This window comes from Pollachius pollachius (genome assembly GCF_949987615.1).
Source record: "Pollachius pollachius genome assembly, chromosome: 17".
NCBI classification, from domain to species: Eukaryota; Metazoa; Chordata; class Actinopteri; order Gadiformes; family Gadidae; genus Pollachius; species Pollachius pollachius.
The window spans coordinates 19,420,736-19,439,972 of record NC_136950.1 but is presented as its reverse complement, the minus strand read 5'-3'; the positions used below and the strand labels follow the sequence as shown (position 1 = coordinate 19,439,972).

The window sequence follows — 19,237 nt, the reverse complement described above, 5'->3', positions numbered from 1 at the left end:
GAGAGGAACGAAGAGGGCTGGCCCAGGGCTGTTGCTATGGAAATCGTCCAGGCAACCACTAGCAGTAGTGGGGAGGGGGGGGGGGGGGGGAGGCTGACTTCCTACCTTTCTTTTTCTTTTTTTTTTTTTCTTTTTTTTTGAAGAGAAAACTAAACATGAGCACAGGTGCTTCATGATAAACATTACCTTAGCATGTTTGGCTGCATCATATTCCTTTGGCACTGTATTTTGAATGAACGTTAATTTATTAAAAACCATACCAAAAACGTTCCTGAAATCGACTCCTGATCCTTGTTGTGTTTGAGAATCGATGTTCTGGGGAGTTTGTTATAGGGCTGGGCGATTAATCAAATTTTGATCGATTTCGATTTTAGCGTCAAACGATGACAAAATTAACAATCGATTTTTTTCGATTTATTTTAATTTTATTTTTAAGGTTTTATAGAAAGGGCAGAACAGCTTGATACATATCTGAATATCATTTTAGATTGGAAAATTTATTTTTGACCATTGTGTATTTTTCTAAGGCGAAATTTCAAAGTTCTCAGTTAAAAAGGTTTTTTGGGGAGAGACATGCTGAATAATTGTTCAATTCAAACTCAAAAATAATCGTGATTTCAATATTGACAAATAATCGTGATTATGATTTTTCCCATAATCGAGCAGCCCTAGTTTGTTATGTGCTACCGCTCACTAAACAATTCTAGTGTGTAGTCTGTTTTAGCCAATGCTACATTACTTTCTTGGTCATAAACAGCCCGTTTTCAAAGGCCTTGTTTGAGAGCTGAAATTGTTCATCTAACTAAGCCCCAAGTCACACATGTTAAATTGTATTTTTGTAAACAATGCTTGGAGTTTATACCTATTATAAACAATTTAAAGAAGTTGGGTTGGGTTGGCATTGTTTCAAATGAACAAGCGCAGTGTAAATATGGTGTCGGTCAAGGCCTACGAAAAGCTGTCCTCCCTATGGGCGGTCGGGCCGCCATTGAGGAGCCACAGGCTGAACTGCCATATTGGGGCCTGTCAGTCACTCAGTCAGCGTAGTTGTTTGCTTTTGTCCTGACGTTTGGGCTCTCCCATACACACACAAAGCTTCCCTTTGACTGGCTGAGATACGTTCACATACCGACGAGGAGAAACAAACAGCCACATGCTCTGGTTTTACTTGATTTTTTTAATGCAACAATATAGTGTATACCGCATGTTTCCCAAATACTTTAAAAGGGTCAGTCAAGAAAATATTCTGTGAATTATTAATTTAATGTCACAATTTTACAATACATTCATTTTTTTTAAATACACATTTAGAAATATATCTGCAAACATTAATAAAAAACGTAAATAGATCAACTTGTTTTTTCTCATTAGGGAAGACCATCGTCAGATGTTGAACACATGGATAAAACAAAAGTATAAAAAGAAAACTGAAAATAAATCGGTTGACGTGAACCAACTGAAAACGAGCACTCAATTCAACCGTAAAAAAACAAAACGGACAGGGCAGCATGCTTACCTTCAACTTTTCCAGAGAACGAACCCAAAATAATCCCTCAAACTAAAGACCATAGCAGACAGTCAGAGGGTTCTAGAAAGAGCCCGTTAGACACGGAGCTGGAACCTGTGTTTCCAAATTGATGCCAATCAATTTGCCAACAATTGGGCCCAATTTCCCTCGAAATCTGGCAACCCTGGCTGCAGCTTACTGCAGCCGGGGTTGCCAGATTGGGCGGTATATCAGGGGAGAGTGACAGCCAGCATGATGAACAAATAAATACGTTTTAACCCCCATTCCCCGTCACTTCTACCCCCACTTCTGCCTTCCGCGTTACAATAAAGGATGCATGTATATCGATTTAAATATCAACTACCAGCTAATGCTATAAGTAGCATGGGGATGCAGGGGGTGGTTTGAATCACCTTGGATACAAAATGAAGGAGGTGCACCTCGGGGGGGGGGGTGTTCTTGACCTGAAAGAAACATGTGCAGGGACTACGACCGGTCATTATCTGGTCGGGTGCTTTTCGTAAGTGATCGAGGCGAAAAGAACAAAAATAAGAACGCAAAGAATACACAAAGGGAATATCTTGTTCCCGGAATGCAGGCCGCAACGCCGTCGAACTCGCCGGTTAGTGCTAGCGGTGACAGTGTTTCCCTTTGTTGGTCTCGAGACCCCAACAGTAGACCCCGCCGAACCCCTCACAAAATCTGTTTAGTAGACAAGTCAAGTTATCTCAAGACCCCCCCTCTCCCGAGAAAGACGCAGAAGGACAGTTTACCGTTGACGAGGTTTGAATACAGACGACAACAGAGGAAAGAGACGATCGGCTCGCGTTTAACCACAGCATCCCACCCTCCTCGGAGAGGCCCTAGCGATGTGCCTTTCAACTGCAGGGCCAAACAGTTCAGGCCCAAACAGAATCGAAACCCGACCTGACGGAGATCTAAGCATTGACCAAACACGCTGTTCATAGCGACGAGCGTCGGATCACGTTTACAGGACTTGGACAGACCTCAGAGACAAGAATCAGTGGCCATCAGGTCAGAACCCTACAGCATCGATCGATGTCTACTGGCACCCCCCCCTTACTCACCAGAGAACTGTGTGTGTAGGTCTGTGTGTAGGTGTGTGTCTGTGGGTGCTTGTGGAGTAGGAAGTCCAGGGGGAAGGGGGGGGGGGGTCCTGGGAGTCTGGGGCTCGCCCTCACACCGGGCAGCCTCTACGGGGGTTTCAACCAGCAGTCCTTCTGTAGGTCGTGTCCTTCACAGAGCCGGGTCGAGGTTAGGGTTAGAGGGTCCTGTAGAGACCCGGACATCGCCTCCCCCCCCCCGCTGGGCCGAGCGGGCTTACAGCAGCAGGAGGAGCAGGGAGGAGGAGGAGGAGGAGGAGAGAGGGGAGGAGGAGGAGGAGGGCCAGCGAGGTCGTTCCCTCGAGGTTTTGTTTTGGGAATGTCTCACTGCTCCCCCTGGTGGTGGCCTTCCTCGGGGGACGGCATCACCACGGCAACGGGCGGGGTGGCCAGGGTGGAGAACCAGGAGGACATGGCTGACTTGGCGCTGGTCAGGGCGCCGCCCACCGACTGACCTGAGGAGGAGAGGAGAGGAGGGAAGGAGAGAGGAGGGGAGGAGAAGAGAGGAGGGGAGGAGAGGAGAGTAGGGGAGAGGAAAAGGGATGAGAGGAGAGGAAAGGAGGAGGGATGAGCGGAGAGGGGAGAGAGGAGAGGGGAGGAGAGGAGAGGGGAGGGAAGGAGAGGGGAGAGAGGAGGAGAAGAGAGGGAAGAGGAGAAGAGAGGAGAGCAGAGGTCATGTGAGACAAGGGAATGCGCATCAGTGGCGGTCATGTCACTTCCCCCTCTGATGGAACAAAGGGGGAAGTGGCTAAGGGTCGACGTCACACCACAGGGAACAAACACTGTAAATATCATGTGAGATCGAACCCCAAGACAAAAGACATATTGTCATTACATACTGTATATTCAATGGATACATCATAGTTGTTTTCATAGGGCTGAGCATTCCCCTTTTGTACCTCCTTGTGTGTTCAGGCGGATGACACCCTGGAAAATCTGTGTGTGTGTGTGTGTGGGAGTGAGTGAGGGAGTGAGTGTGTGTTTTAAAACGCTCTAGATTGCCATCCACCCTATGTAATATGCATGTGTGCCGTGTTGGCATCTAGTTTCCCTCCCCTGGGGATTAACTAAGCATGTCATCGTGCTCCATCGCTATGAGGGGGAGGAGGAGGAGAAGGAGGAGGAGGAGGAGGAGGAGGAGCAGTCTTGTGTGTTTCCTGGTTTGTCTCTAAACCGGTCCGCTCCGGAACCTACCGACTGCCTTTCCCGTCTGCACCACGTTCCGGCTGGTGCTCATCATGGCGTTGCCGATCTTCTTCCCCCGCTCGCTGTTCTGGACCGAACTTCGCCGCCGTACGTCGATCGTTCCGACAACAAACAAAACAAACAGACAGACAAACACACACACACACACACACAGAGACAGACAAACAGACAGAAGAGATCAGAGATGTACGAGAGTAAAACAATCGCTCTCCTGAAGCACGACGGAACATCACGGACGCCCCCACGATCAAACCTAACCGACACGGGATTTTCCGTTTGACTGGAGGCGGTTTTCTGAGGGAGTTTATCGTGGAAATCCCACAATCCCTCTGCTCTAACAATTTGCAGCAGAGGACAACACCACCACAAATAAAGAGCTAGCTTCGGTTGAAATGATGGGGAGAGGTGTGCACTGTGTGCTTCACATCAAGAATCAACAGCCAATGCCCCCCCCCTTCCCGCCCTGGCTCACCCCCCAGTATCCCGTGGTCCCCCGCCAAGCTGCGACCTTTCCCGTGGATGCCCATCGCCCGCGGCCCAACCTCACCCTTCCTCGGACCCCGTGCCAGGGAATGTGGGAGCCCCGAATCATGTGTCCAAACTGCGTTCACACTGAAGCTGTGTGTGTGTGTGTGTGTGTGTGCGCGTGTGTGCGTGTGCGTTTGCGTCTGCGCGTTCTTGCGTGTGTCCTTCTGTCTGTGCGTGTGTGCATGCACGATCACACGTAACTCCGGGTAGATCACTGGGATAACACCGCCTCGCCATGTGACATGGCTGGTGATCCACTATTCACACATGCAGCTCCACTCAGGGACATTTCCTTCCTGCGTCCGCTCACGACACACGGCGGAGCGATGCCGGCCTTAAGGCCAAGGGGCCGGTCGGCAGATGGCGGTAATGTGACGCAACACATTGGTTATCAGAGGACGTAACACTACGAGCCTCTAGCGGCAGTGTGACATGTGACCGCTTTCATTCACAACGCAGCCGCGCAGGCAGAGATACAGGGACTATGTGACTAAGGTCTTGAGCCGCCAAATTACCACTGCAGATTTCCCTGGAAATACATCCCTGTTCCCCATTCACACATGACCCCATGCAGGAAATCTTCCGGAACACTGCAGGGAAAGACTGCATGTGGGAAAGGGGGGGGGTTCATGGCGTTCCCCCAAGGCCTCTGATCCGTTCTGCTTCGCCGTGAGCTTCCCACAGGCATTGGGAACAAAGTCCGCTGGGGGTCGTGTCATCGAACCGCATTCACGTCGTAAAGCTAAGCTCAGTGACGAAGACGTGAGCGGAAGAGGGTGAGGAGGGTGGGGGGGGGGGGAGGCAAGCTGTGTGTATGTAAGTGTGTGCGTCTGTAAGTTTGTGCGTCTGTCTGTATGTGTGTGTGTGTTTTTTCTGAGTGTGTTTTTGTGAAAGTGTGTGGGAGGGAGCTAGTGTGTGTGTGTGCGTGGGGGATATGCGTGTGTGCGTAGGCGAGTAAGCGAGGGGGGGGGGGGGGGTTGTGTCGTGAGGAAAAGAAAAAAAAAGCGGGTGGACTCCGGGACCTTTGGGTGGCACGGCCGGTTTCGCTTTCATCATCCCTTGCACACACGCAGACACACACACACACACTCACTCCACCTGCTTCCTGGAAAGAAACCTGAGTGGCCGAGGCGAGGGCCAGCATGGAACTCTGTTATAATTAATGGACCCATGTGAGACACTGACCCCGTCCCTCCGGTCGCCCCTTTCAAAACCCCTCCTTGCCCAGCAACCCTTCACCCCCTTGCCTTCACGTACTGGACCCCCACCCAACCAGCTGAAGGCTCCCCGGACCGGAGCTCTGAGCAGGCTGTCTCTGGGAGGCTGTCTCTGGTGAGGCTGTCTCTGGGAGGCTGTCTCTGGTGAGGCTGTCTCTGGGAGGCTGTCTCTGGGAGGCTGTCTCTGTCAGGCTGTCTCTGTCAGGCTGTCTCTGGGAGGCTGTCTCTGGGAGGCTGTCTCTGTCAGGCTGTCTCTGGTGAGGCTGTCTCTGGGAGGCTGTCTCTGGTGAGGCTGTCTCTGGGAGGCTGTCTCTGGGAGGCTGTCTCTGGTGAGGCTGTCTCTGTGAGGCTGTCTCTGAGAGGCTGTCTCTGGGAGGCTGTCTCTGTGAGGCTGACTCTTTGAGAGCAGCCTGAGCTCTGAGCTTGACACATGGGTATGTGAGGGGGAGGAACGAACCAGAAGGAGCTTCCTCCTTCCTGCTCCCATTGACCAAGATGTCCGCTATATGAGGGCAGCTCGATGAGAAGAAAGGCACCCTGGTATACAAGTCCTCCATCTTGGATCTGATGTTATCTGACGGCACAAGGAGTTCTGATTTGGTTTGGCTGCTAAATGTCGTTTCTTAGGAACTCAAAGAACACTGAAAATACATCCCTATTTATGGTACACCTTCCATTCAACACTGTTGATTAATTGGTGTACGCCGCCACTAGAGGGCAGCAAACACATCACCTGCAGGGTACCACCACATCCCCTGCATCGCAAGTCAATAACAACCGAGTGGGGAACGATGACGGAAGTTATAAAGGGAATGGAAACATGGATGAATACTCACTGAGACAGTCTTAGCTTCACATCTGCAACACTGTACTGTCCCTGGAAGGGGTGGCTGAAACACAGAACCAGAGAACGGACCTTAATGTGGGACTGAATATGAAAACAGAGGCATTCAATGCATTCTCTATGGGACTGTTAAAGGGCTGATGTTATGCCACCAGGTGTGTGTGTGTGTGTGTGTGATCAGCTGTTACAAGCCGTTTTAAAATCTGCCTTTTCCTGTGTTTTACTGACATCACAAGCGGGCGTGTCCACCTAGATGTTTGATGGATAGATCAGTCTACAAGCCTACCCAGTGGACTGTGCAAATGTTGCTTGTCTATCCATCATACAACCTGATCTCGAGCACTTTGATTTGTGCAAATTCTGTAACAGTCAGTGGAAGCTGTAATCGATACTATGTGCGCTACACCCTCACTGGAGCTTCACTGGCCTAGATGTTTCACCTGCTTAATATTATCTAAAGAGTGTAGAAAATGTTGAGATTGAGTTAAATATTTGCTCAATATTCCCCCTGTTTACTTCCTAATCTCAATAATTCATTGAGGGACAATAGTATTTCAGAAAAGTCTCCGGTTTAATCGTCTTTTTAATTAGGCTATCGTTCAGGCCAGGGTCTTTGTGACCATATGGATAAGAAACACATACAACTCAAACACAGAAAAGAATGACACTCAAAACAGAGAGCCCTCCCCGCCCCCTTTAAACCCGCCCCCATCATCACCGGCGTCTCTAATTGGCTCCCTACCCTGGCGTGATCTCCGTCATGGCCTGGTGTCGGTTGCTCTGCCACACGCGGTAGTTGTGTGTGATCTTCCAGGCTGTGGTGAAGGGGGCGCCGTAGTCCGCCAGAAGCCTCTCGCTGTCTGCAGGAAGTAGACGAGCGGACAGGAAACAGGAAACACAAGAGGCGGGACGTTAGTAGGGGCTGTAGCGGCGGTAGTCGTGATTAGCGGCGGGAGAACTGGTTATAGACTCTTCGACGGACGACATGGTTGTGGGAACAAAGGAAAGTCGCTTTGCTGTTGCTGCAACTGTTTCCCATGATGCATCAGAAATGCTTACGTTTACGTATTGGCGTTGGTTAACGTTAGCTGCTGAAGTTTAAGAAAGGGTCAGGTGTTAGGTCATAGAGGATGACGTTTAGTACGTTTAGTTACATAAAAACAACAAAATAACATTATTTGCGTCAGCAACTACTCAGTCAAGTGAGTAATTCATTAAGACCTCAACCAAACCAGACGGTAAGAAGAGAGTTCTGGGGGCAGACCTCCATCAAACCAGGCGGTAAGAAGAAGGGCCTTTGGGGCAGACCTCCATCAAACCAGGCGTTAAGAAGAGAGGCCTTTGGGGCAGACCTCCATCAAACCAGGCGTTAAGAAGAGAGGCCTTTGGGGCAGACCTCCGTCAAACCAGGCGGTAAGAAGAGAGGCCTTGGGGCAGACCTCCATCAAACCAGGCGGTAAGAAGAGAGGCCTTGGGGCAGACTTCAATCAAACCAGGCGTTAAGAAGAGAGGCCTTTGGGGCACACCTCCATCAAACCAGGCGTTAAGAAGAGAGGCCTTTGGGGCAGTCCTCCATCAAACCAGGCGTTAAGAAGAGAGGCCTTTGGGGCAGTCCTCCATCAAACCAGGCGGTAAGAAGAGAGGCCTTGGGGGCAGTCCTCCATCAAACCAGGCGGTAAGAAGAGAGGCCTTGGGGGCAGTCCTCCATCAAACCAGGCGTTAAGAAGAGAGGCCTTTGGGGCAGTCCTCCATCAAACCAGGCGGTAAGAAGAGAGGCCTTTGGGGCAGTCCTCCACCTACCTTGGTGCAGGGTGGAGGAGAGCAGGGTGTGGAGGTAGAGGGTGAACTGCGCCCTGATCCACTCGTCCCCGCCCTCCCAGCCCGTCCCGTCCAGGAACACGTCCTCCCGGTTCTCCGTCACATGCTTCAGCAGATAGTCGGCGAAGCGCAGGTCGGCCGTGGTCAGCGCCAGCAGCCGCCGCAGCTCCGGGTCCTGGATCTGGATGCGGGCCTCCTCCACCTGGCGGCAGCCAATCAGGGGCCGGGGTTAGACGGGGAAGGGGGGGGGGATACCCGCCAGGCTAACGAAAGCAGGCACGTACATACACATACTGTTTATGCAGTTTGTGCTGTTTTCCCTGTTTGTCCTGTTTGCTCCGTTTTTCTCCTTACTCTAGCGTTTACTTTCCTTGGCATAACTTTAGCACTACTTTGTATTGTATTATTGTATTGTATTGTAGTATTTGGAATTGTATATATTTTATCGCTTCCTGCACTGCTGCTGTGCTGTAACACCAGCATCACCTCTGGGGGGGATTAATAAAGTGTTATCTATCTACGCAAACACAGAGTCTAAAGAGCCTTCCTTAGATGGTTAGAACTCGGCACTAGAAGACTCACAATAGTCACTGTTTCAAAGCAATACTATTTAATCATTCATACAGCTTTCTGTCCGAAGCACCTTATTTTCTACAGCACATAAAACAGCGGGTAGGAGTGAGGTGGCTTGTTCAAGGAAGCCAAAGGGGTAGACTAGTGCATCATTGCGGTTCGAAACCGGAACCCCTTAATCTGGGAATTTCGAACACATTCACCATTACATGATACTAGCACTGCCCATTCAATTGACAACTGTTCTCTTAGGAACTACAAAAATGGCGGCTGAAGAGCGGCGGTTCTACCCACGTCGACGATGGCGTCGCTCAGGTGCCTCTGCTGGCGGAACAGGATGTTGGTCGCCCCGGCAACGAAGCCGCGCACCGTCACGTCGGACAGGAGGTGGTGCTGCTGCAGGGCCATGTAGGGCAGACACAGGTAACCCTGGCAACCGAGACAAGAGGGGGCGTGGGGGTGGGGGTGGTCACTTGACACGGCCCAGAACGGCACCCTGATCAACAGTTGGCGTCCACCCACACACTGGGCTACGGGGTCACTGGAGGGACATTCAGTGGAGAAAGGAGAAGCCAATATTTCCCTTTGTCATCTATCTTTTAGCATCTAGCATCGAGTACAAACCGCTAAGTAGGACAACAGCTGAAATACAAAGTACTGTAGGGCAGTGCGAGAGTTCATCAGCGCATGCTCAGAGTCTTATGTTGATTCTCTGGTACGCTGAACAGTGTGAGATGGATTATAGTACATGTTTATCCTTCAGGGTACCTATAAAAGAGTTGTGTGTGTGTGTGTGTGTGTGTGTGTGTGTGTGTGTGTGTGTGTGTGTGTGTGTGTGTGTGTGTGTGTGTGTGTGTGTGTGTGTGTGTGTGTGTGTGTGTGTGTGTGTGTGCTGTTGTAAAGGAAAGGGAGCATGACAAGCACTCGTGGGTCCCAGTTTGCTCACATGGTGTGTGACGGCGGTTAAAAGCCTTTCCCAGTCGAGTGGGCTGAAATGTTTTCCTGTAAATTTGAACAGAAAACCAACAGGAAGGTCTCCTGCTTGGACCACCGACACTGACTGGCCGACTGCACAGAGGCCATTAAGAGTCCACCTCAACATAATGTTCAGGACTATTTTAGTCTAATTATCCAAAGTGAATTAAAGTGACTTGAGATAAGGGTCATTAAGGAAGAGGTTCAGAGTCAGGGCAGCTTGCTCAAAAGCACTCGCGCGCGCACACACACACATAAAGACACCCACACACTCACACACACACACACACACACACACACACACACATAAAGACACACACACCCACACGCATAAAGACACCCACACACACACATAAAGACACACACCCACACACACACCCACCCACACACACACATAAAGACACACACCCCCACACACACACACATAAAGACACACACACACACACGCACGCACGCATAAAGACACACACACACCCACACACACACAACCACACACACCCACACACACACACACACCCACACACACACATACACACATATAAAGACAGACAGACCCCCCCCCCCCACCCCACCTTGGTGAAGACGGGGAGGGGCAGCCCGTAGCGGTCCTCCTCCAGCCCGGACACCAGCCCCTGGACGACCCCGCCCTGCCCCCCCACCGCCTGGGGCTGCGACGTGATGGGGATGCCCGGCGCGGGGTCAAAGGTCTCCGGATGCTCCGCCCCCTTCTCGCCGCCCGCCGCCGCCTCCTCCAGCACGCCGGGGTCCAGGGTCTCCCAGTCGCTCTCCGACGAGTCGGGGGACGGCCGGCAGGGGGGCTCGAGGAGGCGTCCGCCGCCCCCCTCCCCCTCCCCCGTGGGGGGGGAGGGGGGCGGCTCCTCCCCCACAAGCTCGGCGATGTCCGTGGCGGAGACGGAGACGAACTCCTCGACGGAGGGCGTGGTCGCGGCGGCGCCGGGCTCCGCCCCACCGCTGCCCGGCTCCTCCGACGCGCTGCTCCTGGGCCGGTAGTGGGAGGAGTCCGCCAGGCCGTGCTCGATCATCCCTGAGCCAATCACACGCAAGCAGGCAGTGGTTATGCAAATCAGAAGAGGAGGAGGCGCCCAGGTCAGTTTTGGACGTTTTTATATCGTTAAACATGTTTATCTCAGGATTTTATTTGGGCATTTTGACAGGAAGTATAATGCTTTTATAAAATAAGGCGAGGCATTGAGAACTTTGTAAGTGTACAGATTGTTTATTAAAGAGGACATTTTATACACACAATACCATCAGTAGATTACCCGTCGGCGCCATTTTGTTTTTAAAACTCGATAAGTAGATTGACGAACACAGAGATTGTGACATCCGTCAGCAACACGCAATCTCTGTGTTCGTCAATCTACTTATCGAGTCTTATAAACAAAATGGAGTCGACGGGTGATCTACTGATGGTATTGTGTGTATAAAATGTCATTTTTAATAAACAATCTGTACACTTACAAAGTTCTCAATGCCTCGTTTTATATGTTAAGACCCTTATTATACTACCAAAGAGGTGTCGGGCTACTTTTAGCCTTTTCAGTGGTTTGAAATAGCGATTTAGTTCTTACCATAACCAGTGCCCCCATCGTTCCAAGTTTATAGCGTTTTGATAGAATCGGCTAAAAACAGCCAACTGAAGAAAGCGTCTATATGCGATTTTTGTGTTCCAAAACGAACGTTTCAACTCTTTATCATACAAAACATATCCCAAATCCATTTTACACCGGAATTACCCTTTAATGAGCTTGGTTTGATGTGTCATACTTGAACCTAACCTGTTATAGTTATATAATAGTTATTACTATTATATTACTATATATATTACTACTATTATCATTTGTTAAACTATTGTTATGGTATGATATCCTTTTCACATTAATGCTTTGAATTTGACTTATTAAAGCCTAGGATTAGTTTTTCATTCTGCTATTTTACGACTTTTTCTTTTTAGTCTTTGGGGACATAAATAATCTTCCATGCCCAAACGTACACAAACACCTAACAGAGACGTTCTGAAAGAGAGCTGTAATGAACATCGTTAAACCAGTGTCACAACAACCCAGGTGTTTTAAATCAGTTCTTTAACGACCAAGAAGTAAAAAGCGGGACGGCTGCCGACCTGGGAACAGCGACAACACAGTCATCAGGGCTCCCACGAGTCTGTTGACAGGAGAGACGTAGAACAGGACCTGGGGGGGGGGAGAAAGAGAGGGAAAAACACACGGGATGAAGCCATTTTGTGAAACCGCTAAATAAAGACGTAGAGAGGCGTAGGAGCTCGCGAAATAAGGTCGGCTCACCTTCTTCTCGAGCAGGATCAGTTTGAAGAGAATGAGAACCTGGATGTGACAGAAGTCTCGCGTTTACGTTCACCGACCACAGTAGCTAGCGTTGTAGCGAGTAAGCTAAAACGACTACAGTACATTTCCTACAGTACTATTCATGCAGCTTCTATCCATCTACCTACCACTTGTGTACATTGTGTAGTAACTGTTTCTTCTATTTACCTTGTGTCTAAAGTGCAGTATTAAATCTCTCGGCGATAACCCTGAGAAAGGAAAGGACGATTAAAGGAACGTCACCATCGTTTTTTAAATAAATTCACACATTTTAGTCATACTTAAATAGTACGATATTCAAGTGTCCATTTCACCTAAATACACCTGTGACCCCTCCAGAGTGGACCCCCGCAGCGAGCCGTTCATGTGTTCGTACAGTTCCTGCGGAGACAGCGCTAACGGTTAGCATAAACATTTAGCAGTTGGCAATGGCACAGTTAGCATAAACATTTAGCAGAGTTAGAAATGGTAGTTAGCATAAAGATTCAGCAGAGTTGGCATTGGTAGAGGTAGTGTTAACGGTTAGCGGAGGTAGTGTTAACCGTTAAGCATAAACATTTAGCTTAGTTAGCGATGGTTAAGTTAGCAGTTACCGGAGGTAGTGTAAGCAGTTAGCAAGGGCAGAGTTAGAGGTTTGTGGAGGTGGCCGAGTGAGCAGAATTAGCAGTGTTAGCACAGTTGGCCGAGTTAGCGATGTGGGTGGGGTTGGCATGCGGTTGGTTCCTGAAGCTGCTGTTCCTCACCTTTAAAATATCGATCTGTGAGAAGTCTTTCTCCTCAAAGTAGGCGTGGGTGATGAGCTGGAGCTTGGCCTGTAGGAGGCCGTAGAGAGGCTGGAACACACGCACACACACACACACACACACGCAAACACACACACACACGCAAACATACATAGGTTACACATATATACACACACACACATATATATAGGTTACATACACACACACACGTTACACATGCACACACACAAGTTATATGCACACACACACACACACTATTTCGGTGCAAAGAAATGCACAGCCAATTCAAATAACTTAACTTCAAACATTTGAATTATAGTTTTTTTGGGCGGACCCAGTTACTGTGTTTGACCTGATTTGCGTTACTCAAAAGATAGCGTATCCCCCTGTGAGTTCGGTCAGCTGTTTTTTCCCCATCACCGTTGAATTATGGGAGCTCGCCTCAAGCCCTCAAAGACCCCTTCCCCCTGGCCTTTGACCTCTCCCCTGTACATGTCATGCCTCTGTTGCCCTCTCCTGATAGAGAGGCGGGGTCCCTGGGTGGTCTCGCGGATTGGTTTACTACGTGACAGTTATGAATCATAGGAGAGGGCCAAGGTCAAGGTAAATAACCGTTATGATTATTCAGAGGCACTCTATAATACATGCCTACTTCCTTCCTTCCTTCCTTCCTTCCTTGAAGCCAACCTATCGTGTATCATGACCTCGTATCAAGTTTATGGGCAGTGTTGTGCTTAATTAATACTTTGATGCCAACTGAAAATAACTGATCATTGGTTAACCAGAAATTCTTGTTTTTGAACCATCGTCTTCGTTCTGCCAAATTTGATTTATAATACGCTCAAATGCAATATGACCTATTTCAGATTGTACAAATGAACATACACAATCTCAAAATTGAACAGAACGACTACAATATAAAACATACACAAGTTTTATATAAGTACGTTGATTTGTGTGTCTTGTAGATGTAGAGACATATTCTCAAAGCCTTTTTTCTAGAGGCACACACACACACACTCACTCACCACTCTACTGAGGACACACACACTTTTCTGCACCGTCTCCCTGGTAACGTCTGCCAGTCGGACCTTCAGGGCCTGGAACACACACACACACACACACTTTATTCAAAACGGTAGAGAACGCGCACAGAGGTTGTTTGCTCATCATATTTGCAATTTCCGGCTGTAATAATATCTCTCTTTTATTACCATCAAGGACATTTAAACACACTGTGTCGAATCCCACATAGGGCATTAGCTTAGTGCAGCCACATGATACACCGCTGCTGCAAACGGTGGGCAGGGAAACGGATCAGGCCTTAGGGTAACTGATCAGGGAGGGCAGATTCATAGACTTATTTTGATAGAGTTTATCAAATGAAAGGCAAGTGTGGGTGATCCAAAGTGTGAAACCACTAATTCATCCTTTAGATGTTAATGAATTAATTAATTAATTTTGACTCGGTGACACAAGGTATTTATTTATTCTTAATGTTGATATAAATATACTTAAGTATTTATTTATGTAATATATATAAATAGGAATTAGATCATTTTTACTTAATGTTCATGTATATATATATAAATAAATGTATATACTGTACATTTCATTTTTGTTCTATTTGTTTACATAATATATATATATACAACATATATACAACATTAAGTAAAGAGATGATCATCCCTTTACTTAATGTTGTATATATGTTGTATATATATATATATATATACACAACATATATACAACATTAAGTAAAGAGATGATCATCCCTTTAGTGAGGGGGAGCAGAGGACTGACCTTAGCCTCTATCTGCCGGTAGCAGGACACTCCGTACACACACTTCATTTCCGCGCTGAGCGGCGGCAGGTGGAAGTACACCGTGTCTGCAGGACCAAGAGCATCACACCGTGTGACCACGTGGCCGTGGAGCACAGGACAACCAGCCTATCACACGCAGCCATTCCCATTCACCACGCATAAAACGCACACCAAGATAACGCCGGGCACCAGGCATATGTTCACCATGGGTGACGCTGTTTATGAGAAGTAGGAATAGTACATTCAAAAATTTTACATTCAGGGCATTCAGCAGACGCTGTGATCCAACGCGACGGTTTATACACACGTTAACACACCGACGGCGGCGGCGACCATTCAAGGCGACAGCCAGCTCGTCGGGAGCAGTCAGGGTGAAGGTGTCTTGGCCGGGGGGATCGAACTAGCATCCTTACGGTTACAAGTCCCCCCGACTTGTATCCTTGTTGTACAAGTCAACCATTTATATTTAACTGGCAGCGCATGGCGTGAATACTGCCAGGGTCAGGGGCTCGAATCCAACTGGGAAGAATACACGCATTAACGGTATTGTAAGCTTAAACCTTAAAGTATTTAAATTGAACCGTTAGAGCACGGCACGAATACTGCCGGGGTCAGGGGTTCGATTCCGACTGGGAAGTTGGCAGTTAAAGCCAGCACCCCCATGACCATATTAGGAGGTGACTGACCTTCCTGGTAGTTGTGCGCCCCGTCTGGCAGGGCGAGGAACGGCAGGTACCTCCACTGCTCAGGGAGGCCCCCGCTGTCATGGCTCTCATCTTGCAGCAGGGGGGGGTAGGAGAACTCCACCTGGAGGGGGAGAGGTTAATGTATATTATTTAAGAGGTTAAGGGTTAACCCTATTCCTATTGGATGACCTTGGTTGAAATGAACACCACTAATAAAGATGAAAAAAATGTAATGACTACAGAATCGTTAGCCAATGTGTAATTAACTATTGTTTAACGCTTATTACCGCATTGACTAATGTTAATTAATGTTTCTTTAATGTAAAAGTGTTACCACTTTGGCTAGATTTTGAATCAAGATTCAAAATCACAGATCTGTGTGTGCGTGCGTGCGTGTGTGTTTAATTTACATCAGAATTTAGCATTTTATCCAAAGCGACTCAATGGTGAGACTCAGAACAATCAAAACATACACTATGAAGGGGAGTGACTGCAGACACTTCTGCACAAGCAGGTTGCTGAGTGATCAACTTCAAGTAGCATGTGGTTAGTTGGTGTTGTTAGTAGTAGTTGTTAGCGGTTGCCGTGATCAAGGTAGAGATTCACCACAACAAAGTAAGTTACGCTCAGAACCACAAAGTAACCATCCAGTGACACTTAACATATCTAAACCTCAAATCTTCTCACGGATAAAACACACTCATCCACGAGTCAATCCATCCAGGGACCGTTTCTCCATGTGGATATACAGTGGCTACGACTGAAGTCACAAGGAGCTGCCGATGGGAAACTTATGGGAATGGGGACGATGACAACGAGGATTTGCCTCTCATTGTTGGCTCCTGAGGGCCCCGTGTCCAGTAAGGATGTGAACCGAGTGCCCCGTGTTATGCAATCGTTTTGACTTCCTGGAGTGTCGCATGGCTTGTGGGCAAAGTGGAACGGTTGGCCCCTAACATGAATAAGGCCAGCTTAAGGCCTGCATAATGCTCAGCTTTCTCCCTTTCCAGACAATGACGTAATCCCCACCGCACATCAAGTACCAGCATATATCATGTTAGATGAAGAATGCCCACAGCTTAACATTAGATGTATTCTGAGAAAAAACATGCAGATATAATTAAAGGGTAACTTTGGGATTTGTCAACCTGGCCCTGTTTCCCGTAATATTTGGTCTGAGGGACTGATGCGGACAACATTTTGGAAAACAATTGTCCAGTAGCAAGAGAACGCTGCAGTCGTTATTGGCGAAACGGCCAGCTATGTTATCCAATATACGTCCTCTAAAAGAGAAGACAGGCTGAGGTTGTTATCCCCAGTGTCCGAACACATTCTCGAAAGGATCCTTTCAGAGAATACAACTTTTTTCATTAACTTTTCCTTGCTCCGGGCTGTTTGCTATTGTGCCCAACCAAGTCTCGCTCAAGAAGAAGTCTCGCTCACTGAGATGTCTCACTCTGAAGTCTCGCTCTGAAGTCTCGTGAGAGTTGAGGGGTTGCAGGAGAGGAACGTTGAGGTAGTTGCAAAGAGGAGTGCAGTCAAATGTTTGTTCTTGTGTTTGACCACAGAATGCATTGCTTAGCTTATCTAAATTATTTCAGTGGAGGAGAACTGAGATTTCCTACCACATCTCAACTCTTCAAAACGAGACTCACTTACAATACTTGGTTGGACACAATAATAAAAAGGCTGGATAAGCGAAATACTCCTTTCCACAATGTTGTCCGAAAGAATCTTAGCAACAAGCACCTCCTTAGGACGTAAATCGTCGGGGTGTCATCACCCCAAATTATCACATCACAGCAGTGTTCGTGACTTACGTCTGCAGAGTTCCAGCTCAATACTGGACCAACTTAAATATCAATAAACACCAATAGTCCCTTAGACCCCAAAACAACGGAAACAAAGGGTTTGAAAAATCCCCAAAGATATCCTGTAATGGAGAGATGGATTTGGCAGGGCCAGAGAAAGGCCTGATCATGTGATGCTAGGTTTGAGCGCATATCAGCTATTGGCTGGACAGGGAAATGGGATTGGGGATGTTGGCAACCACAGAAATATAGAACGATGCCAAGGATATTTTCAAAGCATAGACACTTCAAACAAAGAGCATGTTGTTCTGACAGTAGAAAGTGTTTTCACTGTTTTGTTAATGACAATTAGCAACAACCTCTATCAGAAAACACCATTACCTGTTTCACCACAGAAACCTCAAATAAACACTGATGGAAGTGAAACTCAAACACAGACAAACGCGTGCCATCAACCACGACAAGCTCACAACACAAAGGTGAATTGACAATGTTGTGAACTAAACGACTACCGCACCCAAACACAAGAGCCATTGAACAGGATCCCGGGAGGGGTGAGCCTGAAACCGATGCTTTGATGGCACGTCTTCAACAGCCTCTAGCCCCCAGCAGAGACCAGCAGATGGGCAACGAGAGAGAGAGAGAGACACCCACACACACACACACACACACACACACACACACAGAAAGAGACACACAGAGAGTGAGACAGAGACAGAGAGAGACACACACACACAGACAGAGAGAGAGAGACACAGAGAGAGAGTGAGACAGAGACCGAGACGGAGACAGGGAGAGAGAAAGAGAGAGAGCGTGAGGAAACCGAATCTCCCAACTCTGTCAGGAGGAGGATCACTAATGCCTATCAAATGTCGCACAATACCTTGGGTAAACACCCCCTCGTTATCAGACGGCCCAGCGGAGCCGGCTCTTGTCGCGGCGCAGCTCTATTGTTTTAAGGGGCGGCGGCGGTGGCGGCGCTTGACCCCCTGCTGTCTGACATGTGATCTACAGCTGCAGCCTTCGAGTGACAGCTGACTCTCAGGGAAGCTCTGTCCTGTTTAACAGCCCACTGAACCGCCATCACATGAGGAGTCGTTTAAAGTACACTCTAATCTTTGACGACAAGAAACGACAAGATATACATGTAGATATAGAGATATACACTTCCTTCCCTCCCCCGGCTGCTGAATGAGTTGAACACAACCTCGACTGAGTTGGAGCGCTGGGACGAATGGGGCAGGCATTGCTCCCTGTGTTGACACTGTGGGAGAAAGCTCCTCTTGGAGACTTCTGAGGACTTGTCGGGATTAGATGGATCAGGAAGTTGTGCATACAACACTAGCATTGCATAACCCAGTGCAGCGAGCCGCGGACGCAAGCCTTGGATGAATAATCAAAGTCTACACTGTGGTGTGAATCATTCCATTATGCAAAAATACAAATGGCACTCCGTGGATATAAAGAATGAGGAGATCAGTCAATGAATCCCCTTCTTTTTAACCAAGCACGGGGGTCTGTGATCCGTGTACCCATCTGTCGCGGGTTCGTTCATCAAGCACTGTCACAAATGTCCAGCTGTCAAACACTCGAACCTCTCCGATCACAGCGCAATGGATGGGTTTTAACCCGATCACAGCAAAACGCCATGGAGTTAGACACTGGAGGAAGTGGTTATTAGACAAGGTCTGGGGTAAAGTTGACGCTAATGGGATGTGTGCATGACGGAAGGGCTTCGGAAATACCTGACAACCCTTCTTGTGATGAAACCCGACCACGACGATGTGCAGCACGGGGGGCAACTTGACGTCCTCTCTGCCTCTCTGCGCCTCCATGGCCGCTTAATGCGCAGATGTCCACTGTAATAATAGATGTAAACAGATTACAGAAAGGATACTACTTTTCCTTACTTCGGGCTCCGCAAACGCACGCACACAAAATCAACAACACGACTCCGGAGCGATTTGTTTTCTCTTCCGCAGGTCCGTCTTCGGTCGTGGGATGACGTCACGGACCGC

General features: G+C 48.3%; 1 protein-coding gene across 1 annotated transcript; it reads right to left on the bottom strand.

The window, feature by feature from the left end:
• Positions 1–1,196: 1,196 nt before the first annotated feature.
• avl9 (AVL9 homolog (S. cerevisiase)) lies at positions 1,197–19,202 on the bottom strand. Its single transcript, XM_079754838.1, has 16 exons — positions 18,965–19,202; positions 15,409–15,529; positions 14,702–14,787; positions 13,927–13,998; positions 12,899–12,988; positions 12,470–12,536; positions 12,324–12,364; positions 12,117–12,155; positions 11,936–12,005; positions 10,365–10,837; positions 9,112–9,246; positions 8,227–8,446; positions 7,169–7,286; positions 6,419–6,472; positions 3,826–3,914; positions 1,197–3,086 (listed from the first exon to the last, which is right to left on the bottom strand). The coding sequence occupies exons 1-16, from the start codon at positions 19,052–19,054 to the stop codon at positions 2,956–2,958; spliced, it is 1,896 nt and encodes a 631-aa protein (XP_079610964.1). The 5' UTR covers positions 19,055–19,202; the 3' UTR covers positions 1,197–2,955.
• Positions 19,203–19,237: the final 35 nt, after the last annotated feature.

Excerpts from the sequence above, each read along its gene's own strand:
- avl9 (XM_079754838.1), bottom strand. The coding sequence starts at position 19,054 with ATGGAGGCGCAGAGAGGCAGAGAGGACGTCAAGTTGCCCCCCGTGCTG. Across the intron at positions 15,530-18,964 it reads ATCACAAGAAGGGTTGTCAG|GTGGAGTTCTCCTACCCCCC; the intron begins GTATTTCCGAAG and ends CTCCCCCTCCAG. Across the intron at positions 13,999-14,701 it reads ACCGGCAGATAGAGGCTAAG|GCCCTGAAGGTCCGACTGGC; the intron begins GTCAGTCCTCTG and ends TGTGTGTTCCAG.